General features: G+C 33.9%; 2 protein-coding genes and 1 long non-coding RNA gene across 11 annotated transcripts in view; 2 read left to right on the top strand and 1 right to left on the bottom strand.

Annotated features, from left to right (window-relative positions):
• The window catches only part of LOC100881927 (dual specificity calcium/calmodulin-dependent 3',5'-cyclic nucleotide phosphodiesterase 1), a 245,801-nt gene that overhangs the window by 71,876 nt on the left and 148,944 nt on the right, over positions 1–24,981 (bottom strand). The window lies entirely within an intron of this gene.
• On the top strand, positions 1,830–9,912 carry LOC100879737 (maltase A3). The gene is made up of 8 exons (XM_003702647.3): positions 1,830–2,020; positions 6,028–6,215; positions 6,695–6,991; positions 7,185–7,427; positions 7,518–7,703; positions 8,010–8,214; positions 9,070–9,400; positions 9,507–9,912. Exons 1-8 carry the CDS (start codon positions 1,858–1,860, stop codon positions 9,637–9,639), a joined length of 1,746 nt encoding a protein of 581 aa, XP_003702695.1. The 5' UTR covers positions 1,830–1,857; the 3' UTR covers positions 9,640–9,912.
• Positions 17,258–19,730, top strand: LOC143264487 (uncharacterized). The gene is made up of 2 exons (XR_013038231.1): positions 17,258–17,739; positions 18,935–19,730. It is a non-coding gene; the product is annotated as an uncharacterized LOC143264487 (long non-coding RNA).

The raw sequence follows: 24,981 nt of genomic DNA, 5'->3' as shown, positions 1-24,981 counted from the left end.
TGTATTAATCCAGGAGGCGTACCAACTGTATATTAGTAAACACGTCGTTTATTTCCACTGTTAATATATTGCGAAATAATTCGAAACTATTACGGTATACTTCATGCAATATAATATACTTTACTTATCGAAGACGTGTACCATTACACATTGTATTTTTAGTGTTTTGTATATTTCGTTATTTTGTTTTTTCTATATTTCCATAAGAAAATTGTTAGATTCTTAGCCATTTTTTGTTGGCACTTTCCGTCATTAAAAAAAAAAATAATATTGAACGAAATGTTTTCTATTATTCTGCAATTTAATTTATTGTTTTCCTAATATTTATTGACATTTCACAAAACTGTCTTGTTCTACAAAAATTACTTTTTACTTTCTCTTATCAAATATTTTGTGAACATATTCTGTAATTATAGATTAGCAACAAAACTGTTTGTTGCTAACAATTTTGTTGCTAAATTTAAATGGTCTGTTATCAAAATTGGTCATCATATCGCTATAAAAAATTTCCTTATAACAATTCATCACTGACGTTTCAGAAAACTACAAAAATAATTTGTTCAATTTTTGTGTAATAATTTAAATTAATGTTAGAATTATATCTTGTTAAAAAACTAATTCAAAGTAAAGACAAGTAGTGTTTTAAATAAGTCAAATGGTCAAACATCCTCAGGTTACAAAAAACTGTCAAAAGTTGATTGCATGTCGAGACAAATTCAAAAACTCATTAGTGCTAAACGAAGATGCGTGTCTTATTAAGCACTCTGTGTCATATTTCTACTTGAACACTCACTTTGTGGGTAATGAATTCTTCATGCTAATTCACGTATTGCAAACAGTACATCTCAACTTTTTCACACATGCTATCAAAATTAAAATTCCCTAACATCAATAATTTACTGCTACTTTTTTTATTTTATTCTTGACCAAATAAAAAACCAAAAATATAGACAATTAGGTTAAAAATAGATTCAATAAATGTTTGATCAATTTATGAGAAATAAAAAATATATGAATGAAGAATAGAACATAAACACAATATTCGTTCAAAAATTAATTCGTCACCTATTATTTAATCAACTAATTAAATTTAATTTAATAAAGAAACATATTGCGTTCAATTTAAAGAAATTTAACTGATGACATTTGTGCTTGCTTAATAAATTTTGTAATATGTGATAAATTTTTTAATGTGTCTTTTTAATATGTGATTCCATTTTACTTCTTCTTAGCAAAGGTTACATTTTTTCATTACATTATAAATTTTACACTACAGTTTCATGTTCTGTCCAGCGTTTAACATAATTTAGTATAGTTCCACTGAATAACATAATTGTTATACAAAATTACACAGTACAATTCTTAAGTAACAAAATGATTTAACGTGACATCAGTTGAAGGCTTTGAATTTCATTTGACTTTAAACCTAAATAACCACGCATGTTTCATTTTAAACAAAAATTGCACCTCCTGTTTCAACACTAATATTTTGTCTATGGAGATTATTAAACAAAGTTGCAAGACAATATTGCAACCACCCTGCTCACACAGCTTGAGAACCCCTGCAGCAAGCGTTGTTTATGCAACAAAATATTAATTCCTACGATTTCACGAGAAATCGATGCGCATTATTCCGTATAGTTTCTAGGTACCTATGTACCGTTCGTATCTTCAAGGATTTCAGCGATCAACGAAGGATCGTTCGATGAACATGGCCGTCGCGTTGACGAGTCGACTCCTCGTTCAAATACGCCGTTATCGCTCTCAACTTCTTATCGCAACGAGTCAGCGTTCTTTTTTACCGTCGGACGTTGCATATAAGGGAGCAGCCTGATCGCATGCCGCACAATTCAAACCATGAAGAGCACCAATAACCTAGTCGCCATTGTCCTGTTGCTGACGGCCGCCTTAGCGGCCGGAGAAATGAAGAATAAGGGATGGTGGAACAGTACCGTTTTCTACCAGATTTATCCGCGGAGCTTCAAGGATTCAAATGGAGATGGTGTCGGTGATCTACAAGGTAGGATACACTTCCTTTTATTCGACGTTCGTGTTTGCAACGGAATTGGAATACGTGTATTATGTTATTAGAACGCGGTGTGGCGATGGCTGTTCATAGGTAGTTCAATAAAAAATTTGGAAACTTTTGGAATTTACAGATTTCTTGCTTCTTAATCTGACAAGTTGAACTTTTTTTAATTTCTGTATTTCCAAACTTGCAAATTTGAAATCTTCTAATTTCTAAATTTCCAGTTTTTCAAATTTGTTATTGGTAAAAGTTTGACTTCTTTTAATTGCATTTTAAGATGACGAAGTTTCAAATTTTTTAGAATTTTTTGAGTTGTTACGTATCTATGTTTCTAAATTTCTGTATTAGCAGAATTTCTGTACAGAGAAATGCGGAAAATCTGAAGAAGTAAAATGTAAGCTTAAAATTTGAAAATTTTGGTGCTAAGATAATTTGTTACTTTGAAAAATCTGACTCTATATTTTCAGATTACAAAATTTAATAACGTTATATAATATTCTTATAACTATCACGAGTGAAATTAAAAATGTTATAAATTTCATAAGGAGGAAAGAAGAATTGATATGATAACTGATAAAACAACACTTCATCGATTAAAGTTTAACCCTTCCGTTAATCTAGAAGGTTATGGTTGCTCCAACCTAACCTCGTACACTGGAAAGCTACTGTAATTCTTCAACTATGAGTCACTATGAAGCAACAGATAGTGTGTACATGTGTGCAGTGAAATTATATTTTCTTTTTCGGTGACTTGTTATCATTACCACATCAAGTACTTTATTTTTGAGACAATTTGCTTTCGGACTTCTTTATTTTCACGATGGTACTTATTACCCTATTCATTTGGAAGTTGTACTAGTGTAATGGAAAGTAAATACGAATAGTGGAATTAATTATTATTTATTTAAATTGTTTATAGTAGCAAACATAATAGCTTGGGTTCATGGGAATATTGACCTTAAGTGAATTTATTTTAACTTGAGAGAGTTGAGAGTGTATTTTTAATTGTAGAGTAGTAAAATAGTAAAAGAGGAAAATAGCAAAATAGCAAAATAGTAAAATAACAAAATAGTGAAATAGCAAAATAGCAAAATAATAAAATAGAAAAATAGCAAAATAGTAAAATAGCAAAATAACAAAATAGCAAAATAGCAAAATAGCAAAATAGTAAAATAGCAAAATAGCAAAATAGTAAAATAGCAAAATAGTGAAATAGCAAAATAATAAAATAGCAAAATAGTAAAATACCAAATAGCAAAATAGCAAAATAGCAAATTATTAAAATAATAAAATAGCAAAATAGTAAAATATTAAAATAGTAATATAGCAAAATAGCAAAATAGTCAAATAATAAAACAGTAAAACAGTAAAGTAAAGAAATAATAAAATAGTCTTAAATATTATTTATACATACAAAAATAACCAAAATTATCAATCAAATAAAACAGACTTAATAAAATAATCCTGAACGTCGATAAAATAACTGTGATAATATAAAATCGCAAATTAACGCGACTTATCAAAATATTAATATTTAACATCACCTATACAAATATAAATACCTATGAACAATTATAGTTACATTATTAGTAATTATTTACATCTAGAATAATTTCGTTGGAATCTTAAACGCCTGAAGGGTGAGTGTGATCTGAAATACAGCAACGCATTCGTTCTCCTTCACGTTCGATTTTGATCACGATAAGCCGTAAAACGAAATTTACGAGCGTGATTAAATTGTTCGTGGGAGAAAAGGTGTCTCGGTTTCGTAACACGATGAGCATCGATAATTCTTGCACCACGAAATCCAAGACCTCCGTTTGTGGCCATTTTGTACGTTTTGCAACAGCGTTCGGGAGATCATGAAAAAGCAAAAGGAAAAGTTGTTTTCGCGAAAAGTTGTTTGAAAAGGAAAAGGAATATTACTAGATAATTTTTTAATTTTTCTTCTTTTTTTCTTTACTTCTGAATTTTAATATTAATTATGATTATCAAAATATTTTTAATTTTGAAATTATAAAACGGCGAATGAATTAAAATTAATTATAGAAATATCTTATTCTACTAAGTTTATCATATTTTCAGTTTGCTTTCGTTCATTTTTCAGAAAATTATCTCAAATTAAAAATTATCAATCATCGTAATCATGGTATTTTTTATGTAGTTTTAGTCTTCACGTTCTACACGTTTCACGAGAATGACATAATGTACAATAACAAAGATGATAAGAATTAGTAATATTTAATTGCGCTTCTGACGTTCCACTTCCTTTTTTCGCGCAGGTGATGTAACGTAGAATAAATGCTTAATAATAACTAGAGGAATGTATCGAATCCTCTAAAAAGAAATATTTCGAAAAACACAAAAAATTCTCAGCCTTGATGTATTATTAATTTCTTGAATTATCCACTCGTTAATTACTGAATATAATAGTAAATAATCAATTTAATTTGTAGTAGCCCAATTTCGATCAGATGAGTTTTCAAGAACCGAACTCGGAATATATAAACGCTTATGTTCCTTCATATTTTTCTGCCTCATCATTTAATCGAGACATACGTGCAACCATTTATGTAATACGAATCGGAAGTGTGTACGTAACGATCAGCTGAGTATGATATACCGTGTCAAGATTTAAATAGAAATGAAGAATGACGGAACGCTTTTGTGTATACCTAAACTTTATTTTATTCAAAGTACATACATTTTCGCGAAAGTGAAATAAAATAATATTTCTAATTCTTTTCAGAATATTTACTTACATCGATAACGGAGAATCAGTTTATCTGCGTTTGCCACTTACCTGAAACAGAAAGAATTATAATATAGCAAATGTTTCAATAACATCGTGTTATCGTTACATGTTATCTACGCCACGAGCTCTATATCTGCGCATTAAATCGCCACGCGTTAAGTTGCACGCGTTGTAAACCTAAGGATTATTGTATAGTTATGCGTTTGATTACTCGCAATTGTCATTCGACATATTATCACGTATTAAAACGTAGAATAGTTACGAATAAAATCGCCACGCTATATCACCAGTTGACATATAATGCATTAGGTTTCCACGCGTTATATTGCCACGTATTAAATATCTCCGCGTTATATCATCACGCTGTATATTGCCATGCGTGGTACATCTACCCGTTCGTCTTCTATTTCACCATATTACTTGCGTATTAGATCTTCACGCGTTGGAAAACTATGCGTTGTATCACCTCGCAGTATATCGCCTGTCGTATTTTCACGCGTTAAATCGCCGCGTATTATGTCGCCACGTGCAGTAAATCAATGTATTAGCTTACCACATGTTTTATAGGTAAGAATCGTGATATATCCCTACATGTTACATTGCCATGTGATATATCGCTACGCGTTATATTGCCACGTGATACATAGCCACGCGTTATATTGCCACTTGATATATCGCTACGCGCTATATTGCCACGTGATACATCGCTACGCGTTATATTGCCACGTGATACATCGCTACACGTTATATTGCCACGTGATACATCGCTACACGGTATAATACCACTTGATATATCGCTACGCGCTATATTGCCACGTGATACATCGCTACACGTTATATTGCCACGTGATACATCGCTACACGTTATATTGCCACGTGATACATCGCTACACGTTATAATACCACGTGATACATCGTTACGCGTTATATTGCCACGTATTACAACACCACTCATTGCATAGACACAAACTGCATATAACCACGCACCGTATATCTACATATTAAATTCCCACGCATTACATCGCCACATGTTACATTACCACACATTACATCTCCATGATCTAACAATTAAATCACTATGTGTTATGTGGTTGCAAGTTTAATCATCACTAGTTGCGTAATTACGCATTAACTCCCTGTATATCACCACAGATCGTATAACCCTGCAATATGTAACTACAATAACCATTTACTTTGTATTAGTTGTTTCGAGCTTATATCAAGTGATTTTCATTTTCAACAGGTATAACATCGAAATTGGAGCATTTCAAGGATATTAACGTGGGAGCGATCTGGTTGTCGCCAATCTACGACAGTCCCATGGTAGATTTTGGATACGATATAAGAAATTTCACAAAAATTGATAAAATTTTTGGAACCGAGGAAGATTTGAAGGCTCTCGCGGCGAAAGCGAAAAAGCTTGGTTTGAAGGTATACAATATTGCATATGTGTAGGAACTTGTGCAGTGATCTCTCGTTATATTGCCATACGAGAACTCGGCAACTGAAAATTATTTGTAGCGTAGCTGTAGAAAGAGCTTCTTCGTAAGAAGAGAGTTATAACTTGTCTGTGAAGAGAAATTAAATTAATTTGCAATGACGGCAATATAAGGAGAGTTTACCAGTTTCAGTAATATAAGGAGAGTATCAGTTTGTAGTATAGCACATAAAATGTGCGATGAAATAAGCGGGGAAATTATAAACTGTAAAATTGTAGAATGATAAAATAATAAATAGTAAAACAGCAAAATGCTAAAATATCGAAATATTAAAGTACCAAAAAAGCAGAATAGTGAAATGGTAAAGTAATAATAAAGTAAAATAATAAAACAGCAAAATGTATGTAAACCATTTATTAACGATCTGACATCACCGCGAGAAATATTAACGATTCAATTCTTGAATTCCAGGTTGTTTTGGACCTGGTTCCTAATCACACCTCCGACGAGCATCTATGGTTCCAATTGAGCATAAATCGCACAGATCCATACACGGATTATTATATATGGAACGATGGAAAGTTGGTAAATGAAACGTCGGCAAATGGAACGGTTATAAAACGAGTGCCTCCAAATAATTGGGCCAGTGTGTTTAATGGTTCGGCTTGGACTTGGAACGAGAAGAGACAACAATACTATTTCCATCAATTTTATCCAAAACAGCCAGACCTAAACTACAGCAATCCTAAGGTTCAACAAGAAATGAAGGTAAAACATCTTGTTAAGATTTGTATCCCTGATTCAAATACGCTTACAGATCTTAACCATATTATTATTATACAAATAAGAGTCAGTTTTGTTCATGTCATAATATGGCGATGAAAGTTCGTTCACAGAAAATTTTTAAACTGAACCACCTATATATTAACATGATGACTCATTACTTCGCGTTATTCTTTAGGACGTGATTAAATATTGGTTGGATAGAGGAATTGACGGATTCCGTATCGACGCCGTGCCACATTTGTTCGAGAGTAATTACACCCAAGACGAACCAACACTCGATGTACCAGGTGCTAATAAGACTGATCACGTGTCTTTCAATCACATCTTAACAAAAGATCAGCCGCAAACTTATACCCTGGTGAAAAGTTGGCGAGACTATGTAGATCAGTATGCGAATGAAAAAAACCAAGACGAGAAGGTGAAACAAATTATTCTATTTTCTAGAAATCATTAAAGCGACATGTTATGTTCGAAAACGAACCTATTTTTTAAATATCTCATGTTGTAGGTGTTGTTAACTGAAGCGTATACCAGTTGGGAAAACACAATAAAGTATTACGAAGCCGGTTCGCATGTTGCGTTCAACTTCAAATTCATAACAGACGCAGACAAAAATTCGGACGCGTCTACGTTCAAGAATATCATAGATAGATGGCTAAATATGATGCCAAACGGATCTGTAGCTAATTGGGTGGTACGTAAATTGTTTAATTCTCTTCAAGTAGTAATAACAATAACGATCTGGCCAAATCTTTGGAGATATTCGAGAATTATAACAAAAATTATTGTTGATCATCTTCATTTTATTGTCGTTGATTATCCATTAATTTGCTCTTCGAGAACATGGATCGCAGATTTTCCACATGAAAATAACACTTGCAATAATGTAGTACTACAAAACACTTATTGACTTCAAATTTCTATTCCTAAACCCTCAAATTCGGAAATATCGAAATCTCTTAATTTTCAAATTTCTATACAAAAATGAACATTTCTTTAGATGGGAAACCACGATCGAGTTCGTGTAGGCACACGCTACCCGAAGAGAGGAGATCAGATGATAATGCTGGAGATGTTATTGCCCGGTGTAGCTGTGTCTTATTACGGAGAGGAAATCGGCATGGTGGATAACGAAACTCTCCACGAGTACGACTTCCGTGATGGTGCACGCACACCGTTCCAATGGGACGACAGTGCACAAGCAGGTAAAAAAAAGATTCACCGAACATTTGTCATAATTTCGTGTTGTGACATTCTATTTCTATATTATGTGCTCGCCACAAGATGACCTCTAGAAGTATGATAAATTTATTTTCCTCGTTTTTCTGACTGATGTAACCAATTGTTCGCTTCTGCCGAAAGTATGAAATTGAATTATGTTTTTTATTTAGAAATATGGCGGCTGTAGCTCTTTCACCTGTCGGGATTTGTGGCGAGTAAATAATACTTGATAAATTCAGTTCTTCCATCTTTCGAAATAGAATATCTGTGTCAGTATGAATAAATAAGATACGGTGAAGAAAGAACACTTAGAAATAACAGTTGTTCCACTAAGAGAAATATTCAATGTCTAATGTTGTACAGGCGAAAAGTTGCTTGGAAATATTGTGTGAAATAGTTAATACTTCATTTGATAAGTTGATTTTATTAGACATTCACGATAGTATCAATGGGATTTAGTACTTCAACATATGTATAGAGATATGCGTAGTGAATTAGTGTTCTGACTGCGTAGATCAATGAGCGCATGCGCAGATCAGCGAACGCATGCGCAGATTAATGAGCGCATGCGCAGGACATACCAAGTCTGCGTGTACAAATGTACGAGTGAATCCGAGACATAGAAATTATGACACAGAGCAAACTTTTATAAAAAAATGCACCAATTCATGATTACTAACATTAGTAACAGGCATATGTATTATGTCAGTTATTATAATTATCTTGTAAATAGGAAACTATTCGTATCAATAAGTAAATCAGTAAAAAGACTATTGTGTCTCTTGCTCCATGTCCGTTAGCGTACAAACTGTATTGTCTACAATTAAATCTGATCGCAGGTTTCACTAACTTTTCTAAACCGTGGCTGCCTGTTCACACGGACTACAAAACTCGGAACTTGAAGAAGCAGAAAACCACTGACGACTCTGACTACAAACTTTACACATCATTGACAAATCTGAGAAAGTCTGATCTACTGAAAAAAGGTGATTTGCGTACAGTCATTTTGGAAAACAACGTTCTGGCTGTAATACGAAACAAAAGCAATGATGCAGCAGCACTTTTAATGAATTTTGCATCTCAGCCGATTTCGGTTAATCTGACGAGCCTGATGCCTAAAAGTACTGGTAGAGTGGTTTTGAGTAGCAGCAACTCCGGAGTTAAGAAAAGGTAAATAAATGTAATTCTAGTCGTGATATTTAAATCAGATATGATTGCAAGTCACAAACTGTTAATTTTCAAAATTCTTATAACGATTCGTATTTTTGTGTTTCAGCACCACTTTTTCATTGACAAAAGTGTCCATTCCTGCGCAGGCGGCCTTGTTATTGCGTTCTGAAGCGAGTGTGTCCACTTATTCTTTGCTGATGGTCGTACTGCTCGCGCTTGCTTCGTTGTTCCGTTCGTAAGAAAACATTTAATCGTTAATTTAACTTATAATCTGTCAACCGAACACGCGTCGATTACGATGACGAATGTGATTTTTAACGCGTAATGCCATCGTGTGAAAACACCGATGCACGGAAAAATCCTGGAGTTCCTACGGTGTTAAACCATAGACGATCGATACAAATATTTGTTGTAGAAAATATTTGGTACAAAGCGCTTTATCGATTATTATTTATTGCGATACGCGTACAATTGTTTTAAGAAATACAAATAATCGAAATTAATAATGCATACGCCGTGACTTATTATTTTCCTGCATCCCTCGTTTCTAACCTAATTAAACGTTTCAACACAAATGAAGTTAAAAGATGTTAAAGGATCTTCCACTGTATCTTGAAGAAGTTCGTCAAGAACAAAGAAGAAGAAAATATATTATTTCGTTTAAAAGGTGAAGTTGCCATTAGGATTTTCCTTACTTCGTTTACCGTTGGCATTCAATTATGCTCCTTGTAAAATTAGATTACATTTATCTGCAACTTTTTTGTTTATTGTTAAATTTACCTGGAAAATTAAAGGGCTTGGAAAAAAATTTACAGAGTGGTTCTTTACAAACTGGTTTACTGTATCTTCTTAACTGATTTGTTCGAATTAATAAAATCTCAGATCTTCATACAAGGTGCGCACAATTTATTAACTAGTTTAAGGTTCTTTCAACTTTTTATTCGTTAAATATTTTTGCTTTTACAATATTTTATATTCAAGCTTACAGATTTTTTTTCTTTAATTATTATTTTCATTTTAACGATAAAATTGAATAACATCGGGTGTACTATGAAAAACAATAATGTTCGCAAAATTTGATTTTTTAGCTTGTTCGGTTTTTGTGTAGCAGGTGTGATTCAAATATTAGCGTACACAGAAGCGGCGAAGAGTTTCAAGGTTCGAACTTAATCGCCATACTTTCACCCGAAAACATTGATTCAGTGAAAGTTCGAGAACACAATTGGTCGAAGAAATTTTTATCTGCTCTTTCGGCTGACTAATGCGAGTCTCCTTTTAAGGACAACTAGCTACCGCATTCCTCGAATTGTGGATGGTAAATTCCGGGAATTGATAGCTGTTACTGGCACACCACACCGAAGATTGGCGGTTTGATGTGCTTGCAGAACTTCGTGACACGTTAACGTACTTGCAACCTTGTTGAGCAGGTAATTGCAGTTGTTTCCCGTTATATTGCCACGAACGGGGCTGTAATGCAACCTCAGAAATTCCAGAACTGACAAACTCAAGAATTCAATGATTCCAATATTCGAAGTTCTTAAACCTCACAAATTTTTAAACTTCAATGTCACACGGTTGCAGAGTTTTGTAATTTGCAAATTGCTTCAATTTCAAAGAAAATTATTTTCAACTTTCTGTTACTTAATTTATTACAGTGAATATTATGATTCTCTTAAATTGTTTAATATTATGATTTTCTTAAATGGTTTAATATTATAATTCTCTTAAATACTTGCGAGATAGTCTTCACTATAAAATGTATAAAAATGGAAATATTTGATTAATTCGATATGCATCTGAATATTTAGTATTATCTGTAATATGCTGACATAAAAAAGTAATAGAATTTTACAATTTTTTAAAATGTTCAGTGCAAGAGAGGCTCCAAAACTCGGCTGCAAACACGCGATTAACAACCCTTCGTGTTCTCAAGCGAAATTCATCCGCAACTTGATTTACTCTACGAGAAGGTGCACGGTGAGATTAATCAATAACTTAATTATGTTGGCGCGTAATTAATATCTCGTAAAATTTCTCCGTGTCCCGTGTTTCTGGCTGGAAAACATCGCAGCCTGAATCGTGAATTCGAGCGTGAAAACAACAAAGCACTGGTTATGTTCAGAGCAACGAATAGTCGACATTGGAACTAAAATAAATTTTAAAATCAAACAAAAGTAATGGCTGCATTATATTTAAAAGAATGTGCGAATTGAATGTTTCAATTCACCGAAGATTCAGGACAATTTCTTAATGAATGGTAAACTTCATGAAAATTTTCCTTTTAAAATAAGAATGACTTGTTTTATATATAGAAGTAATTCGTGTTGGTATGTGCCACAACAGAAATGGCGGACGTATCATATGTTGAAACTTCAGTCATAAAATAGGTACATGAATAGTTAATTATCGTATTTAAACTTTGAAGTTTTTATCTTATGCCATTACTGTAAGAGTAATTCTGTCATAATTTGTTCGCTTTCCTTTCATTTTTTTGGTTATTTCGATATATTTCTTTTGAGGTGGAGCGGTTTGCCATCGGTCCGCCATGACAGTCACGTGTTAATAGTAGAGGAATAACACAGAAAAAGGACACTATGCGTTTCATTTTTATTTCTACTAATTCTTCATATATAAAATTGTTACTCGTTTTAAAATCCAGTCTACATCGAATTAATTATATACAATATGTAAAAGAATAAAATAGAAAATATATTGAATATACATGGATTCAAGACTGACTAATCATTACAGACATAACCAAGCTTCTTCTTCCTATATTTATGTATACATTTATTAAAAAAGTAAATTGTATCAAATAAAATAATAGACAATGTAGACTTGGAAAATAACTTTCTTTAATTTCACACAAAATGAAATAATCTTTGCTATGTTACCTCTCAAATAACAACTAAGAAATTACTGTTTTTTATTGCATTTTAAACAAAACATGTTCCCGTCTGAACCATAAACCTGATTTAAAGCAGTCAATTTCTATGATTGTTAATTACACAACTGTTCCAGTCTTTAAAAGAGAAAATTTGTTGACAAAAATCAGCTAAACTACCCGAATTACGTAATATCGTATGGTAATTACAAAGTACATGCAACGGACTTGTAAATTTCTTGAAATACGTTCTCGTGAAAGTGTTACGTAAAGAACAACGTCGAAAACTTTGTGAAGTCTTATCAGCATAAAATTCCATTAAATAATAATATCATATCATAATTATCTTGTAAGTAGCATAAAATTTGCATTCACTCTTCGTTAATAAAAACGAAGGCCAACGTCGTGGGAAACTTGGTTCTCACAATTTGCACAGATTAAATGTCACCGTTTAAATATTACAAATTACACTTGAACATTAAAAATTTTTATCTAAAATCTTATGCTCACAAATTTTTCCTTAAAAGCAGGTGTTCTCACTAAATCAATAAACAACTTAGAAAACGATGAAATAGGTTAATTACACAAATTGCATCACGCGAAGCTTAACTAGAACTCATTTTGTCATTACCAATCCACTCTGGAGCTGGTTAACCTGCTCTCTGTAAATCATCGAGAGCATAGGTCACTGGTTCCTCCAGGTTCCCGTAACCGGGCTTCCACTTTAAAGCCCGCGGTAAATAAAAACAGTCGGAAGTGATCTGCAAAAATTTCTTTCGCGATAAAAAATTACCAGGAAGAACCAATGAAAAAAAAACACGAAGGAAAACAAGCGACGAACCTGAGGCGTGTTGATTTTCTTTGAACCATACGATCAGTAGGCTGCTCTCAAAACATGAATTATGCATTCGCTCTGATGCATCGACACGGTCTGAATGGAGAATGTTTGGAACGGATTATTGCGATAAATCAATGATTTATCACCGACGATCCTAGCAGCATAATTTTCCGCGGTTGGCTTTTATTCAAATTCTCCAGCTGCTGATGAATTGCAGGATACGAACATTCTTGGAACGCCTAATTTAATCGCGGTGCAGGTATAATGTTTCTGTCATATAAAGGAAGAGGAGGTTGGAAGACGTTCGATGTTCGACGCAATTTCTAGGTTTCTTGTTTTTTTATTTTGAGTATTTGTGAATTTGGAAATTTCAACATTTTTAGGGAAAGGAGAAAGAGGGGAATTTGGTGATTTAGGAGGTGGGTAATTTGGAAATTTTTACATTTTCCAAAGTTCTGGAGATTGGGGATTTGGCGGTTTTGTAGTTTTGGGAATTTAGAAATTTGGAATTTATAAATTTTCGAAACAACCGTAATTTGAGAATTTAGGGATTTATAGTTTAATAATTTGGAAATTCAAAGGTTTAATAAATAAAAAAATTAAAAAATGCGTTCATTTTCTGAGAATTTGGGAAGTAGAGAATTGGGGAATGTGGGAATGGGGAAATATGAGAATTGGGGAATGTGGGAGTTGGGGGATGTGGAAATTGGGGAATGTGGGAGTTGGGGGATGTGGGAATTAGACTATGTGGGAATTGGGGAATGTGGGAATTGGGGAATGTGGAAATTGGGGGATGTGGGAATTGGGTAATGTGGGAATTGGGGAATGTGGGAATTGAGGAATGTGGGAATTGGGGACTGTGAGAATTGGGGATGTGGGAACTGGGGAATGTGGGAATTGGGAAATGTGGAAATTGGGGGATGTGGGAATTGGGTAATGTGGGAATTGGGGAATGTGGGAATTGAGGAATGTAGGAATTGGGGACTGTGGGAATTGGGGATGTGGGAACTGGGGAATGTAGGAATTGGGGACTGTGGGAATTGGGGATGTGGGAATTGGGCAATGAGGAAATTGTGAAATATGGAAATTGGGGAATGTGGGAATTGAAAAATTTGAGATTTGGGGAATGTGGGAATTGGGGAACGTGGGAATTGGGGAATGTGGGAATTGGCTAATGTGGGAATTGGGGAACGTAGAATTTGGGGAATGTAGGAATTGGGGAACCTGGAAATTGGGCAATATGAAAATTATGAAATATGGAAATTGGGGAATGTGGATTGGAATTGAAAACCATCCATTCAGAATAACTGTAAACAATCACAACAATTAAAACTAATATCGAATTAAAAATAATATCAAATATTTGACTGTATCCCTCGCTGAAAAATTTCGTACATATAAATACCCGACGGATAACAACCCGCTTCCCTGTAACTGAGTCCGATTCCAACAACGTTTTCCATGAATCTGAAAAATAGCTGTTACGCTGTATATCTTATTCGAGAAGTTGAAGCAAGAATCTGGTCTGATTCTAAAACGATCTATGGTATGGCACAAGGCAGATCTGCTTCACGACGTTTTCGAGAAAAGTCGAAAAAAAGGTCGAAACGGAGGTAACCGCTTTGCGAGAATCGTAAAGGAACAAATCCCGATGCGGCACGAACAATGCGGCGCACGTAGTATTCGTTTCCAAGTTTAGTCGTTCCTCGACGAGATGTTCGTTTTGCTGGTCAATCGCAGCCCCGGGTCTCTCGTTGCTAGTTTAACTCACTCGAACCAATTTTTCAAGCTCTCCACGTTGTTCTTGGCGTAGCAACTTTCGTTCGGTGGCAGAAAAAAGAAAGGTGAAGTGAGACTCGTTTGAACTCTTGCCATATGATATCATCACATATATTATCATATAATATCACACACGTGATTCTAATTATAATATGTACAGTCGAGGATAGCAAATCTTCAGATTTTTCAAGGTTTGAAAGTTTTAAGCTATCTTTACGGAATTTTATAGGTCAATTGCTTTAGGATTGCAAAATCGAAAATTTGACATAATGTCTCAGAAGTACGATTATTTTTCCAGTTTTGAATTTGTGAAGATTAAAGTTTGTAGATTTTCAAATTTTTAAGATTGCAAGTTTTCAACTTTTAGATTCTGAGATTTACACATTTTCAAATTTTTTGATTGTTAAGTTTGTAGATTTTTAGAGTTTTATATAATATAATGTTAATATTATGTTATCTAATGTAATGTATATAATTGTAATATTGTTATGTAATTGTATATAATATATTTCATAATCAATATCAACATAATTAAAGCATGTAACATTGAAGAAAATATTATAACTGTGGAAGTAATTTTAAGTAGCACATAATAATAAACTAATATCTAATAGTATATTATAACAATATAATATAACATCATAAGAATGTCATATGCCATTTCTATCACTCCTTTTAACACTCCTTCCACTTAGGTTATTTTTCGCAGGAAGATATTTGTTCTCGACTGTACATATTTTTCAATGGCGTGGCGCCCAAAAGACCAGCGTCGCCGAATTACGCGTATCTTTCTCTCATGCCGAGGAAACCACACCATTCGTCTTCGACAATGTATGCTCATAAAGGAAGCGGATATAACCGCACGTGAAAGCATCGCGATCGATCGGAAGCTTGTTGTCGAAGTCTCTGTGAAAATTCAGGCCGGTCTGCAGACTAAATGCATCATCGTAATCACGTTAGGGGAAAAATCCGACGAAACTGATGAGACTACATATGTTGCTTCGCGAGAACGTAGATTCGTTCATTTTCAAATGTTGGGACTTCGTTATGGTGCATTCGTTATTAATTTTGGTGCATTCATTCTCTTTTCTCCTATGCTTTAATGTGACGATGATGGTTCGTTTTTGATTACCTATTCCGAGAAATTATTTTGAACGCAGACAGTTTTGCAGTTCATGCTGGATGCTGCACATGATGCAGAAATTATTTCTTTCAATGAATAAGTTGCAAAGTTGTCAGACATGCATCATAAAATTGTTCAGATAAATGAAATTGTCTAGATAAATGTGACTATACAAGTACACACTATGTCGGAAAAGCAACGGAACTTTTTTTAAGGAAAACTACTAGCGACATCTATTAAAACAATATGTTATCTGAAAACAGTATATCTCCCCTACAAAACACAACAATCATTATTAGAATCGAGCAACGAATCGTAAACTTATAGCGTTTAATGCGACAGAACCTATTGTCACCGTGTCACAAAATCACGGGTAAGCGCAACAAATTGCTCGCGTTGAATATTGCGAGGATCTTATCAAAACAGCCAGACGAAACTGTACATTCCTGGAATCAATTGTAACTAGCGATGAGACTTGGTGCTTCAAGTATGAACTTCGAACAAAGCGTCAAAGTGCTACGTGGAAATCTCCAGGCTCTTCAAAATAAAAAAATTGCGATTCCAGAAGTCCCGAGAGAAGACAATGTTAATTTGCTTTAACGATTCTAAAGGAATTATACTTCGGGAATTCGTTCCACAGGGACAAAATGTTAATGGCGAATATTATCTGGGTGTTATGGAACATTTGTGGAAGAGGATCGTTCGTGTGTGGCCCGAATATCGAGTGCCGGGAAGTTGGTTTCTGTTGCATGATAACGCACCATGTCAGAACTGTCGCTGTTCGTGAATTTTTGGCGAAAGAACAAGTCTGTGTGCTCCAACATCCTCCAAATTCGCCTGACTTATTTCCATGTGATTACTTTCTTTTTCCAAACTGAAATTAGCTATAAAAGGAACGTTTTATGACACTGTTACACAAGTCCAAGCAGCTTTGACAAAGGTGTTTCAAGCTGTTCTACAAAACGACATAAAAAAATCTACGTTAACGTTGTGTGAGACCAGCGGTGTATTGATGCGGGTGTATTTTGAATAAAAATAATTAATATTGACAAAATAACTAATACTTTTCTTCATATTTAAAAAGTTCCGTTATTTTTCCGACTGTGTACTTGCAAAAACCGTCCCAAATATGAAATTTCGTCCCAGGAATTCTCTATAAAATTGACGATGACGAAAGTATAATTTGTAGTTGAAAACATGCTCGATAAAATTACATGACAAAAAGAAGCGCTCAAAACAGTCTCCATTACGTGATTCCATGTCGTAAACAACGAGAGCCGAAACGCCGTGAATATAATTAAAACGCATCGTAAAAATCTTTTCTCCTCCTTCTCGGAAACTGTTCCAGGTAATCAGGTTTCAGCACGAAGTTTTATTTTAAACAGGCAGTGTGTACCTGACCGTCGATACGGAACGATCGAAAACACCAAATACCAAATTGCATAACGTCGGACATTAACAGAATGGCGGCAATTCGAAATGGATCGAAGGTCAGTGACAAACCGAAATTGTTTGCATTGTCCGTCATGCCGAGTGGCGAAATGGCGCGAGATTCCTGACGACGGGTCTCGCATCATTCGATATTATCCAATTAACTGTCGAAACGCGAGAATGGACGAATACATCGGTGCTATCTCGTCACAATGGACATCGATGAATTGATGGTCGTGTTATTCTTGCAACAACGAAGAGCCATCGAACCGAAAACACCTGTCGTACGTAAATGTTCCTTTTGCTGAGCCAACGAATGCAGTTCGATTCGAATCGGGGTCAAGTGATCGAATTCCATCGATGAGGACCACGTACAAGCTGTTCTTGGTCTAGACCAAACAAATCGACGTCTCATCGGATTGTTTCTTCTAGACGGAACAGGAAAATCTCGAGTTTATATATTTTTAAATTATGGATAGTTTTGGGACTGAGGATTTAGATTTCTGGATTTGAATTGCGTTAAGTTTCACAGATCCTAAAATCATCAAGGTTCCCAATTTCTACATTCCCGAATTCCTACATTCTTCAATTCCAAGATTCCCTGATTCCACATTCTCCAATTCCAAGATTCCCCAATTCCCATATTCTCCAATTCCAAGATTCCCCAATTCCCACATTTTCCAATTACCACATTTCCTAATTCCCACATTCCCCAATTTCCACCTTCGCCAATTCCCACATTCTCCAATTCCCACATTCTCCAATTCCCACATTTCCCAATTCCCACATTCCCCAATTTCCACCTTCTCCAATTCCCACATTCTCCAATTCCCACATTCCCCAATTCCTACATTCTCCAATTCCCAAATTCCCAATTCCCACATTCCCCAATTCCCACATTGCCCAATTCCCACATCTTTCAATTTCCATATCCTCCAATTCCCACATTCCCCAATTTCCACCTTCTCCAATTCCCATATTCTCCAATTCCAAGATTCCCCAATTCCCACATTTTCCAATTCCGACATTTCCTAATTCCCACATTCCCCAATTTCCACCTTCTCCAATTCCCACATTCTCCAATTCCCACATTTCCCAATTCCCACATTCCCCAATTCCCACATTCCCCAATTCCCACATTCCTCAATTTCCACCTTCCCCAATTCCCACATTCTCCAATTCCCACATTCCCTAATTCCCAAATTTTCCAATTTTCTAATTCCCCAATTCCCATATTCCTCAATTCTCATATTTCCCAATTCCCACATTCCTCAATTCACAAATTTTCCTGTTCTCTAATTTCCTAATTCCCAAATTCTGAAGTAGCTTATTGTCATAACCACGCACTTAAAAATTTCAAACAACACAAACAGTGAATTTTTGTTAGCCGACTAAACCCTAACACTTAACCGTAGCATTCAGGCGTTAAGGAACTCAGCCTACATCGAGTAACGTTCTATTTCTCTTGTGTGGATTGAGGTGTCGAGAGAAGAAGCCGGTAAAAAAGTGGAGCTGTGTAGAAAGACGGAAACCGAGAAGAAGGAATCCTATAGAATGGAGGAAGTTGGAGGAAAAGGCAGTCGTGTAATCTTCTTCGGTACAACGTTGCCTCTGTGAATGCACGTGTTCTTTAGGACACTCATGGCTGCCACTTCGACCAAGGCTTCAATGAAAAAAGACCAGCTTTACAATGTATTTTCAGGTATTGAGAATGTCGCTCGCGTTCTCACAGAAGCTTACTAAATTCCTTCTTTCTTCGTCGTATTAGTAGAACGCGCTTTAACGCCGCGACACGAAGCGATGCAAGAAAAATCGTCGGGCGAAAGGTGTTCGAGCAGATTGAATTTCTGATCGAGACAGAAACAACATTCGGAATTTTCTTCGACGATATTTCACGTGTGCGAATATCGAGTAGCCTTCGGTACGTTTCGATGCGCCGCTGAATTCCTTTAGGCGACAATGTGTGAAGGTGACAACATTTAAATTTACAGATGTTCGAATTTTTCAATTTTGAAATTCACAGACGTTCGCGTTTTTCAATGTCGAAATGTAGAGATGTTCGAATTTTTCCATTTTTATATTTACAGTTGTGTCCATGTTTTAGATGTGGTGTTTGCATTTGTTCGAGCGTTTTCATTTGGAAATGTACAGATATTCGAATTTTTTCAAATTTGAAAACACGTATTTTTTGATTTTGAAATTTAGTTATGGATTTAGTTATTATGAAATTGTCAGATTATTAAATTTCTCCAGCTTGAGATTTTCAAGTTTTAAAAATTTCTAAGGCTTCAAATTCCTAAATTTTCTCGAACTTCTTTAATTCCTAAATTTCTAAATAAATTTCTAAACTTCCGAAATTAGTAAATTTTTTTTGTTATTCCTCAAATTCCTGGATTCATTTGGTACAACTACTAAATTTCCATATTTCCATATTACAAATTCCTAAATCTCCAAATCCAAAAATGTCGGAACTGTCAAATTCTCAAACCCCTCTATCATCTACAAATTCACAAATTAACCCACTTCATTATTTGAAAATCACGTACATCATCGTCATCGCGTTAAACAGTTACTAGTTTAACTCCTCTTTAATTAATTAGCCCCGAATGAAATTTAGAAATAATTACTTAAATGAATTGTCCATTATTATCAAGCTTATAAATCATTTCCCGAAACGAGCTCACTCGTATAAATGGCTCGTTAAATTTAAATTACATTAAATACAAATTGCTTTTCAAAGGAGCGTAGCAAATAGCTACTAAAGTGAAGCATAATTGTAAATTACACGTGGAAATTTTGGTCAAATAAATTTCCGTGTAGAACCTACACCATAATTCTCTCGCAATGGTGAAGAGTCGAAACAGAAAGCTCTCCACGCAAGGATCAAGACATAGTGAAAAATCGATGGCTCACGCGTAGCCACTCTTGAAACGGGGCTGAAATATTGATGACAGGGAAAGCTGAGGGTTGATGTTTCAAACTTCTTTATTACTGTCCGAAATCTCGGCGATCTTAGAAATGACAATCGTCGTTATTTTCTGCGCGATTAGGTTTGCGAGTTAGGGGAGCGGAGCACATTTGGACAATTTAAATTTACCGCCATAAATGTGCTCTATAGTGCGATGGCAGCCATATTCTTGATACGATTGCAAATGATCTGGCAAGAATTCTCTCCATTAAGTTTTATTTCTGAAATTGTACTTGCTAAAATAACTCATTCATCTATTTATGATTCGAATAATTCTTATCGAAGAACCAATTCCTGATCATAAAGCAAAATATATAAATCTGAGTTCAATTTGTATGTCGTGTCATCACAACTACTGAATATTTCATGAAATTTTGCACTGAGAGTAGATGGTTTTAGGACAGGTTTTGTGGTGATCAAAATTGAAGTACCACAAGTCACCTTAACAATTTCATGTGCGTTCACCGGACGGGTCGCACATTCTCCGTTACGACAAACGCACAAAGAATATAGTTTATCAAAGAGCCCGCGATAGTTACAAGTTATTCAAGTCAGACTTCAAGAATTGGCCGTGAAATTTCACCAGTTCTAATATTCTAATTTAGACAATTTTTTAATATTCCAATCATTGCAAAAGTAAATCTGATTATTATTATCTCTTCTTCCAAAATGAAACACGCGAACTGGATATCTTATTCTCTTGTTGAATCTTTGGATCATATTTTATATTAAACTCGTCAAAATTAGTCCTAGTGTTAATATAGTAATATTAATATAAGGACAGTTTATAAGTCACTAGTATTTGCATCCACTTGAATCAAACAGAAATTTCATACTACCGTGTTTTACAAGTATTTTAAAAAACCACACGCAACGTGATGCATAGATTTGAAGATGAAAATGATTTTACGTAACGAATACAGGAACAGAATGCTAATGGAAGTCGACGGCATTAGCGAAACATTATGCTAATTATAGAAAATTCTAATCAGGGAAGTACCACGTGTAGGACTTGGGAATAATGTAAGCGATAATAAATTGCAGGATGAAGTTATCAGTACAATTACGGTATAATAGAATAATTTAAGAACCTAACAAGCAAAAATGCTGTAATGTATGATTTTTTCCTAACGCATAAAAAATTAATGCATATTCTTTTCACTGATAATTTTGCAATTGAAATTACTAGTTGTTCGTATGTAACACATCTGGAAAAGATAAGGTCATGCAAGGTTGTAGGAATACTTAATAACGACATGAATCTGTATTCAAAATTAAATTGAAAATGGAGATAAATGTATCAAATTTCCAATTTCTCGAATTTCCAATTTTTCAAATTTCCAATTTCTCAAATTTCCAAATTCCCAAGTTTCCAATTTCTCAAATATCCAATTTCTCAAATTTCTAATTTCTCAAGTTTCCAATTTCTCAAGTTTCCAATTTCCCAAGTTTCCAATTTCCCAAATTTCCAATTACCCAAATATCCAATTTCTCACATTTCCAATTTCCCAAATTTCCAAATTCCCAAGTTTCCAATTTCCCAAATTTCCAATTTTCCAAATTTCCAATTTCTCAAATTTCCAATTTCCCAAGTTTCCAATTTCTCAAATATCCAATTTCCCAAATTTCCAATTTCCCAAATTTCCAATTTCCCAAATTTCCAATTTCCCAAGTTTCCAATTTCTCAAGTTTCCAATTTTCAAATTTCCAATTTCCCAAGTTTCCAATTTCTCAAATATCTAATTTCCCAAATTTCCAATTTCTCAAATTTCCAATTTCCCAAGTTTCCAATTTCTCAAATATCTAATTTCCCAAATTTCCAATTTCTCAAATTTCCAATTTCCACAAGTTTCCAATTTCTCAAATTTCCAATTTCCCAAGTTTCCAATTTCTCAAATTTCCAATTTCCCAAGTTTCCAATTTCTCAAGTTTCCAATTTTCAAATTTCCAATTTCCCAAGTTTCCAATTTCTCAAATATCTAATTTCCCAAATTTCCAATTTCTCAAATATCTAATTTCCCAAATTTTCAATTTCTCAAATTTCCAATTTCCCAAATTTCCAATTTCCCAAATATCCAATTTCCCAAATTTCCAATTTCTCAAATTTTTAATTCCCCAAATTCCCTAATACCCAAAGATCCCAATTCCAAAATTCCAAACCTCTAAAATTTTGAAAATCTCAAAATTCCCAAGCTCCTAGAATTTCAAAATTCTCCAAAACGTCACAACTCCAAAATATCCAAATTTTAAACATTACACATATTAAACAAAATGAATTATAGCAAGTCTATAATTTTCTCCTCTCATCAACGGATCAGAAAGTACACCTTGCAAATCTCTGCACGTAATAACACGTTACCGCAAACGAGTAGCATCCGCGCACACTCGAAAGTGAAAGATATTTGCAGCGATCATATCAATCTTCTTTCATTTCACGAAATTAATATCGTCGATAATGCTTTGATCGATAAATTTCATGGTTAAAGACACGATATCGAGAACCTATAATCTCCGAAACGAAAGTAATCAATTTGCACGGTTCGTGCAAACGATTCGCTGAAACGAAATTTTTTTTTTCGATCGCTCAAGTTTCGCATCATCTGCTTTTGATGGAGGTAATTGCAATTACCTAGCTGTTAGAGAGGTGTTAATGAAATTTGAGGCGAGCTTAAATCGGTCATTCGATCTCGGTGTTTAACCCGAACGATAATTGAAGGCAAAGAGAGTACATAATGAAAATTATATGGACACGTCTTGGTTTTTCGTGTAAAATAAAATCTTACATTTCATTATTTTGAAATTGTAAAAAAGTATTGTGTGTTCTTATTATAAAGATATTGTAAGAATATATTCCTTGTATAATACATTCAATGTTTTGTAAAAAAAACAATAATTACGGTTGTTTTTTAACTGAAGTAAGAAAAATTAATGTGAGAGTATGAGAATTAGCTTATGAAATTATTTTTTATCTCGACAAAAGTTGGTATAAATTTCAACAAGAGTTTTATAATAATTTCTACAATAATAATAATTAATAGTCATAAGTAATAATAAATAATAATGAATGATAATATATGTATAATAAATAATAATGATTAATAATAAATAGTAACAAGTAATAATAAATGACAATGAATACTAGTAAGTATTAATAAATAATAATTCTATAATTATTTATTTAAATTATTATTTAAAATAAGGAAGCTACCTGGATAGCAAGTTATCGCAATAAAAAAATCTAGAAGTGTTCAAAAATATAGAATAAAAATATAGGTGTGTTCAAAAGAAATATAAGAAGTTACTAGTAAATATTAATAAATAATAATTCGATAATTATTTATTTAAATTATTATTTAAAATAAGAAAGCTACCTGGATAGCAAGTTATCGCAACAGAAAATCTAGAAGTGTTCAAAAATATAGAATAAAAATATAGATGTGTTCAAAAGAAATATAAGAAGTTACTAGTAAATATTAATAAATAATAATTCGATAATTATTTATTTAAATTATTATTTAAAATAAGAAAGCTACCTGGATAGCAAGTTATCGCAATAGAAAATTAGAAGTGTTCAAAAATATAGAGTAAAAATATAGATGTGTTCAAAAGAAATGTAAGAAGTTACTAGTAAGTATTAATAGATAATAATTCTATTATTATTTGTTTAAATTATTATTTAAAATAAGAAAGCTACCTGGATAGCAAGTTATCGCAATAAACAATCTAGAAGTGTTCAAAAATATAGAATAAAAATATAGATGTGTTCAAAAGAAATATAAGAAGTTACAAATATAAGAATGTTAAAATCTATAATTGCAGAGATATAAGAATCTAAGTGACTCACAATTCCCTTTTACTCTTCAAGAGTGAAGTACTCTCCATTTTGATTCACCGTTTGATTCACCATTTTGCTTCCCCACCAACTTACAGAACGCCCTAACAGAATTAGCGTGCAAATATCCGCAGGACCGCGAACAGACCAACGAAATTATACCGAACAATTGCGCTATTCGGTTATTAGAACGAAACATGGCGCTTTTTGGGTCCGACATTCACCAATATTGCGTCGAACGTGCAACCAGGAAATGAAACGGCGCTGCCCTTCTACAATCTAGGTAGAGAGTCATTTCATCGTGACTAGATGGAATTTCCAATTCGATCTCGTATCTAATATCTACGCGTGATTAATTGATTGCTATCCCTACAGCGTCGAATTGCAAACATCGAAACATCGAAAGTTACAAGGGTGATCATGCACCTGCGTTTTTCTATGAAAATGGACACCATGAAATGTGATACGATCGGTGTCATGAAAGAGGGCGTTGAAAAATTGGAACCATCTGTTACCATGCGTTTTTGATCAATTTTAGATATGAAGATAAGAGTTTGGCTTTGATGAATTTTGTGACCTTGTATTTAATCTTTTAATGATTAGTATGGTGAGATAATTCTGTAGTAGTTCATCTTGTAGTAGGTTATAGTGTACTAAAGATGTTATTTTTATGGGTATGTGTGGATTTATTGAATAGAAATTGTGTTTTATGGAGGTTGCATTGAT

The sequence above is a fragment of the Megachile rotundata genome, chromosome 5 (genome assembly GCF_050947335.1).
Source record: "Megachile rotundata isolate GNS110a chromosome 5, iyMegRotu1, whole genome shotgun sequence".
NCBI lineage: Eukaryota > Metazoa > Arthropoda > Insecta > Hymenoptera > Megachilidae > Megachile > Megachile rotundata.
This window is presented reverse-complemented; position numbering and strand designations above follow the sequence as displayed.

Bases quoted from the DNA above. Each gene is read 5' to 3' on its own strand.
- LOC100879737 (XM_003702647.3), top strand. From the start codon at position 1,858: ATGAAGAGCACCAATAACCTAGTCGCCATTGTCCTGTTGCTGACGGCC. The intron at 6,992-7,184 runs GTAAAACATCTT...GTTATTCTTTAG, and splicing joins AGGTTCAACAAGAAATGAAG to GACGTGATTAAATATTGGTT. The intron at 7,704-8,009 runs GTACGTAAATTG...ACATTTCTTTAG, and splicing joins GATCTGTAGCTAATTGGGTG to ATGGGAAACCACGATCGAGT.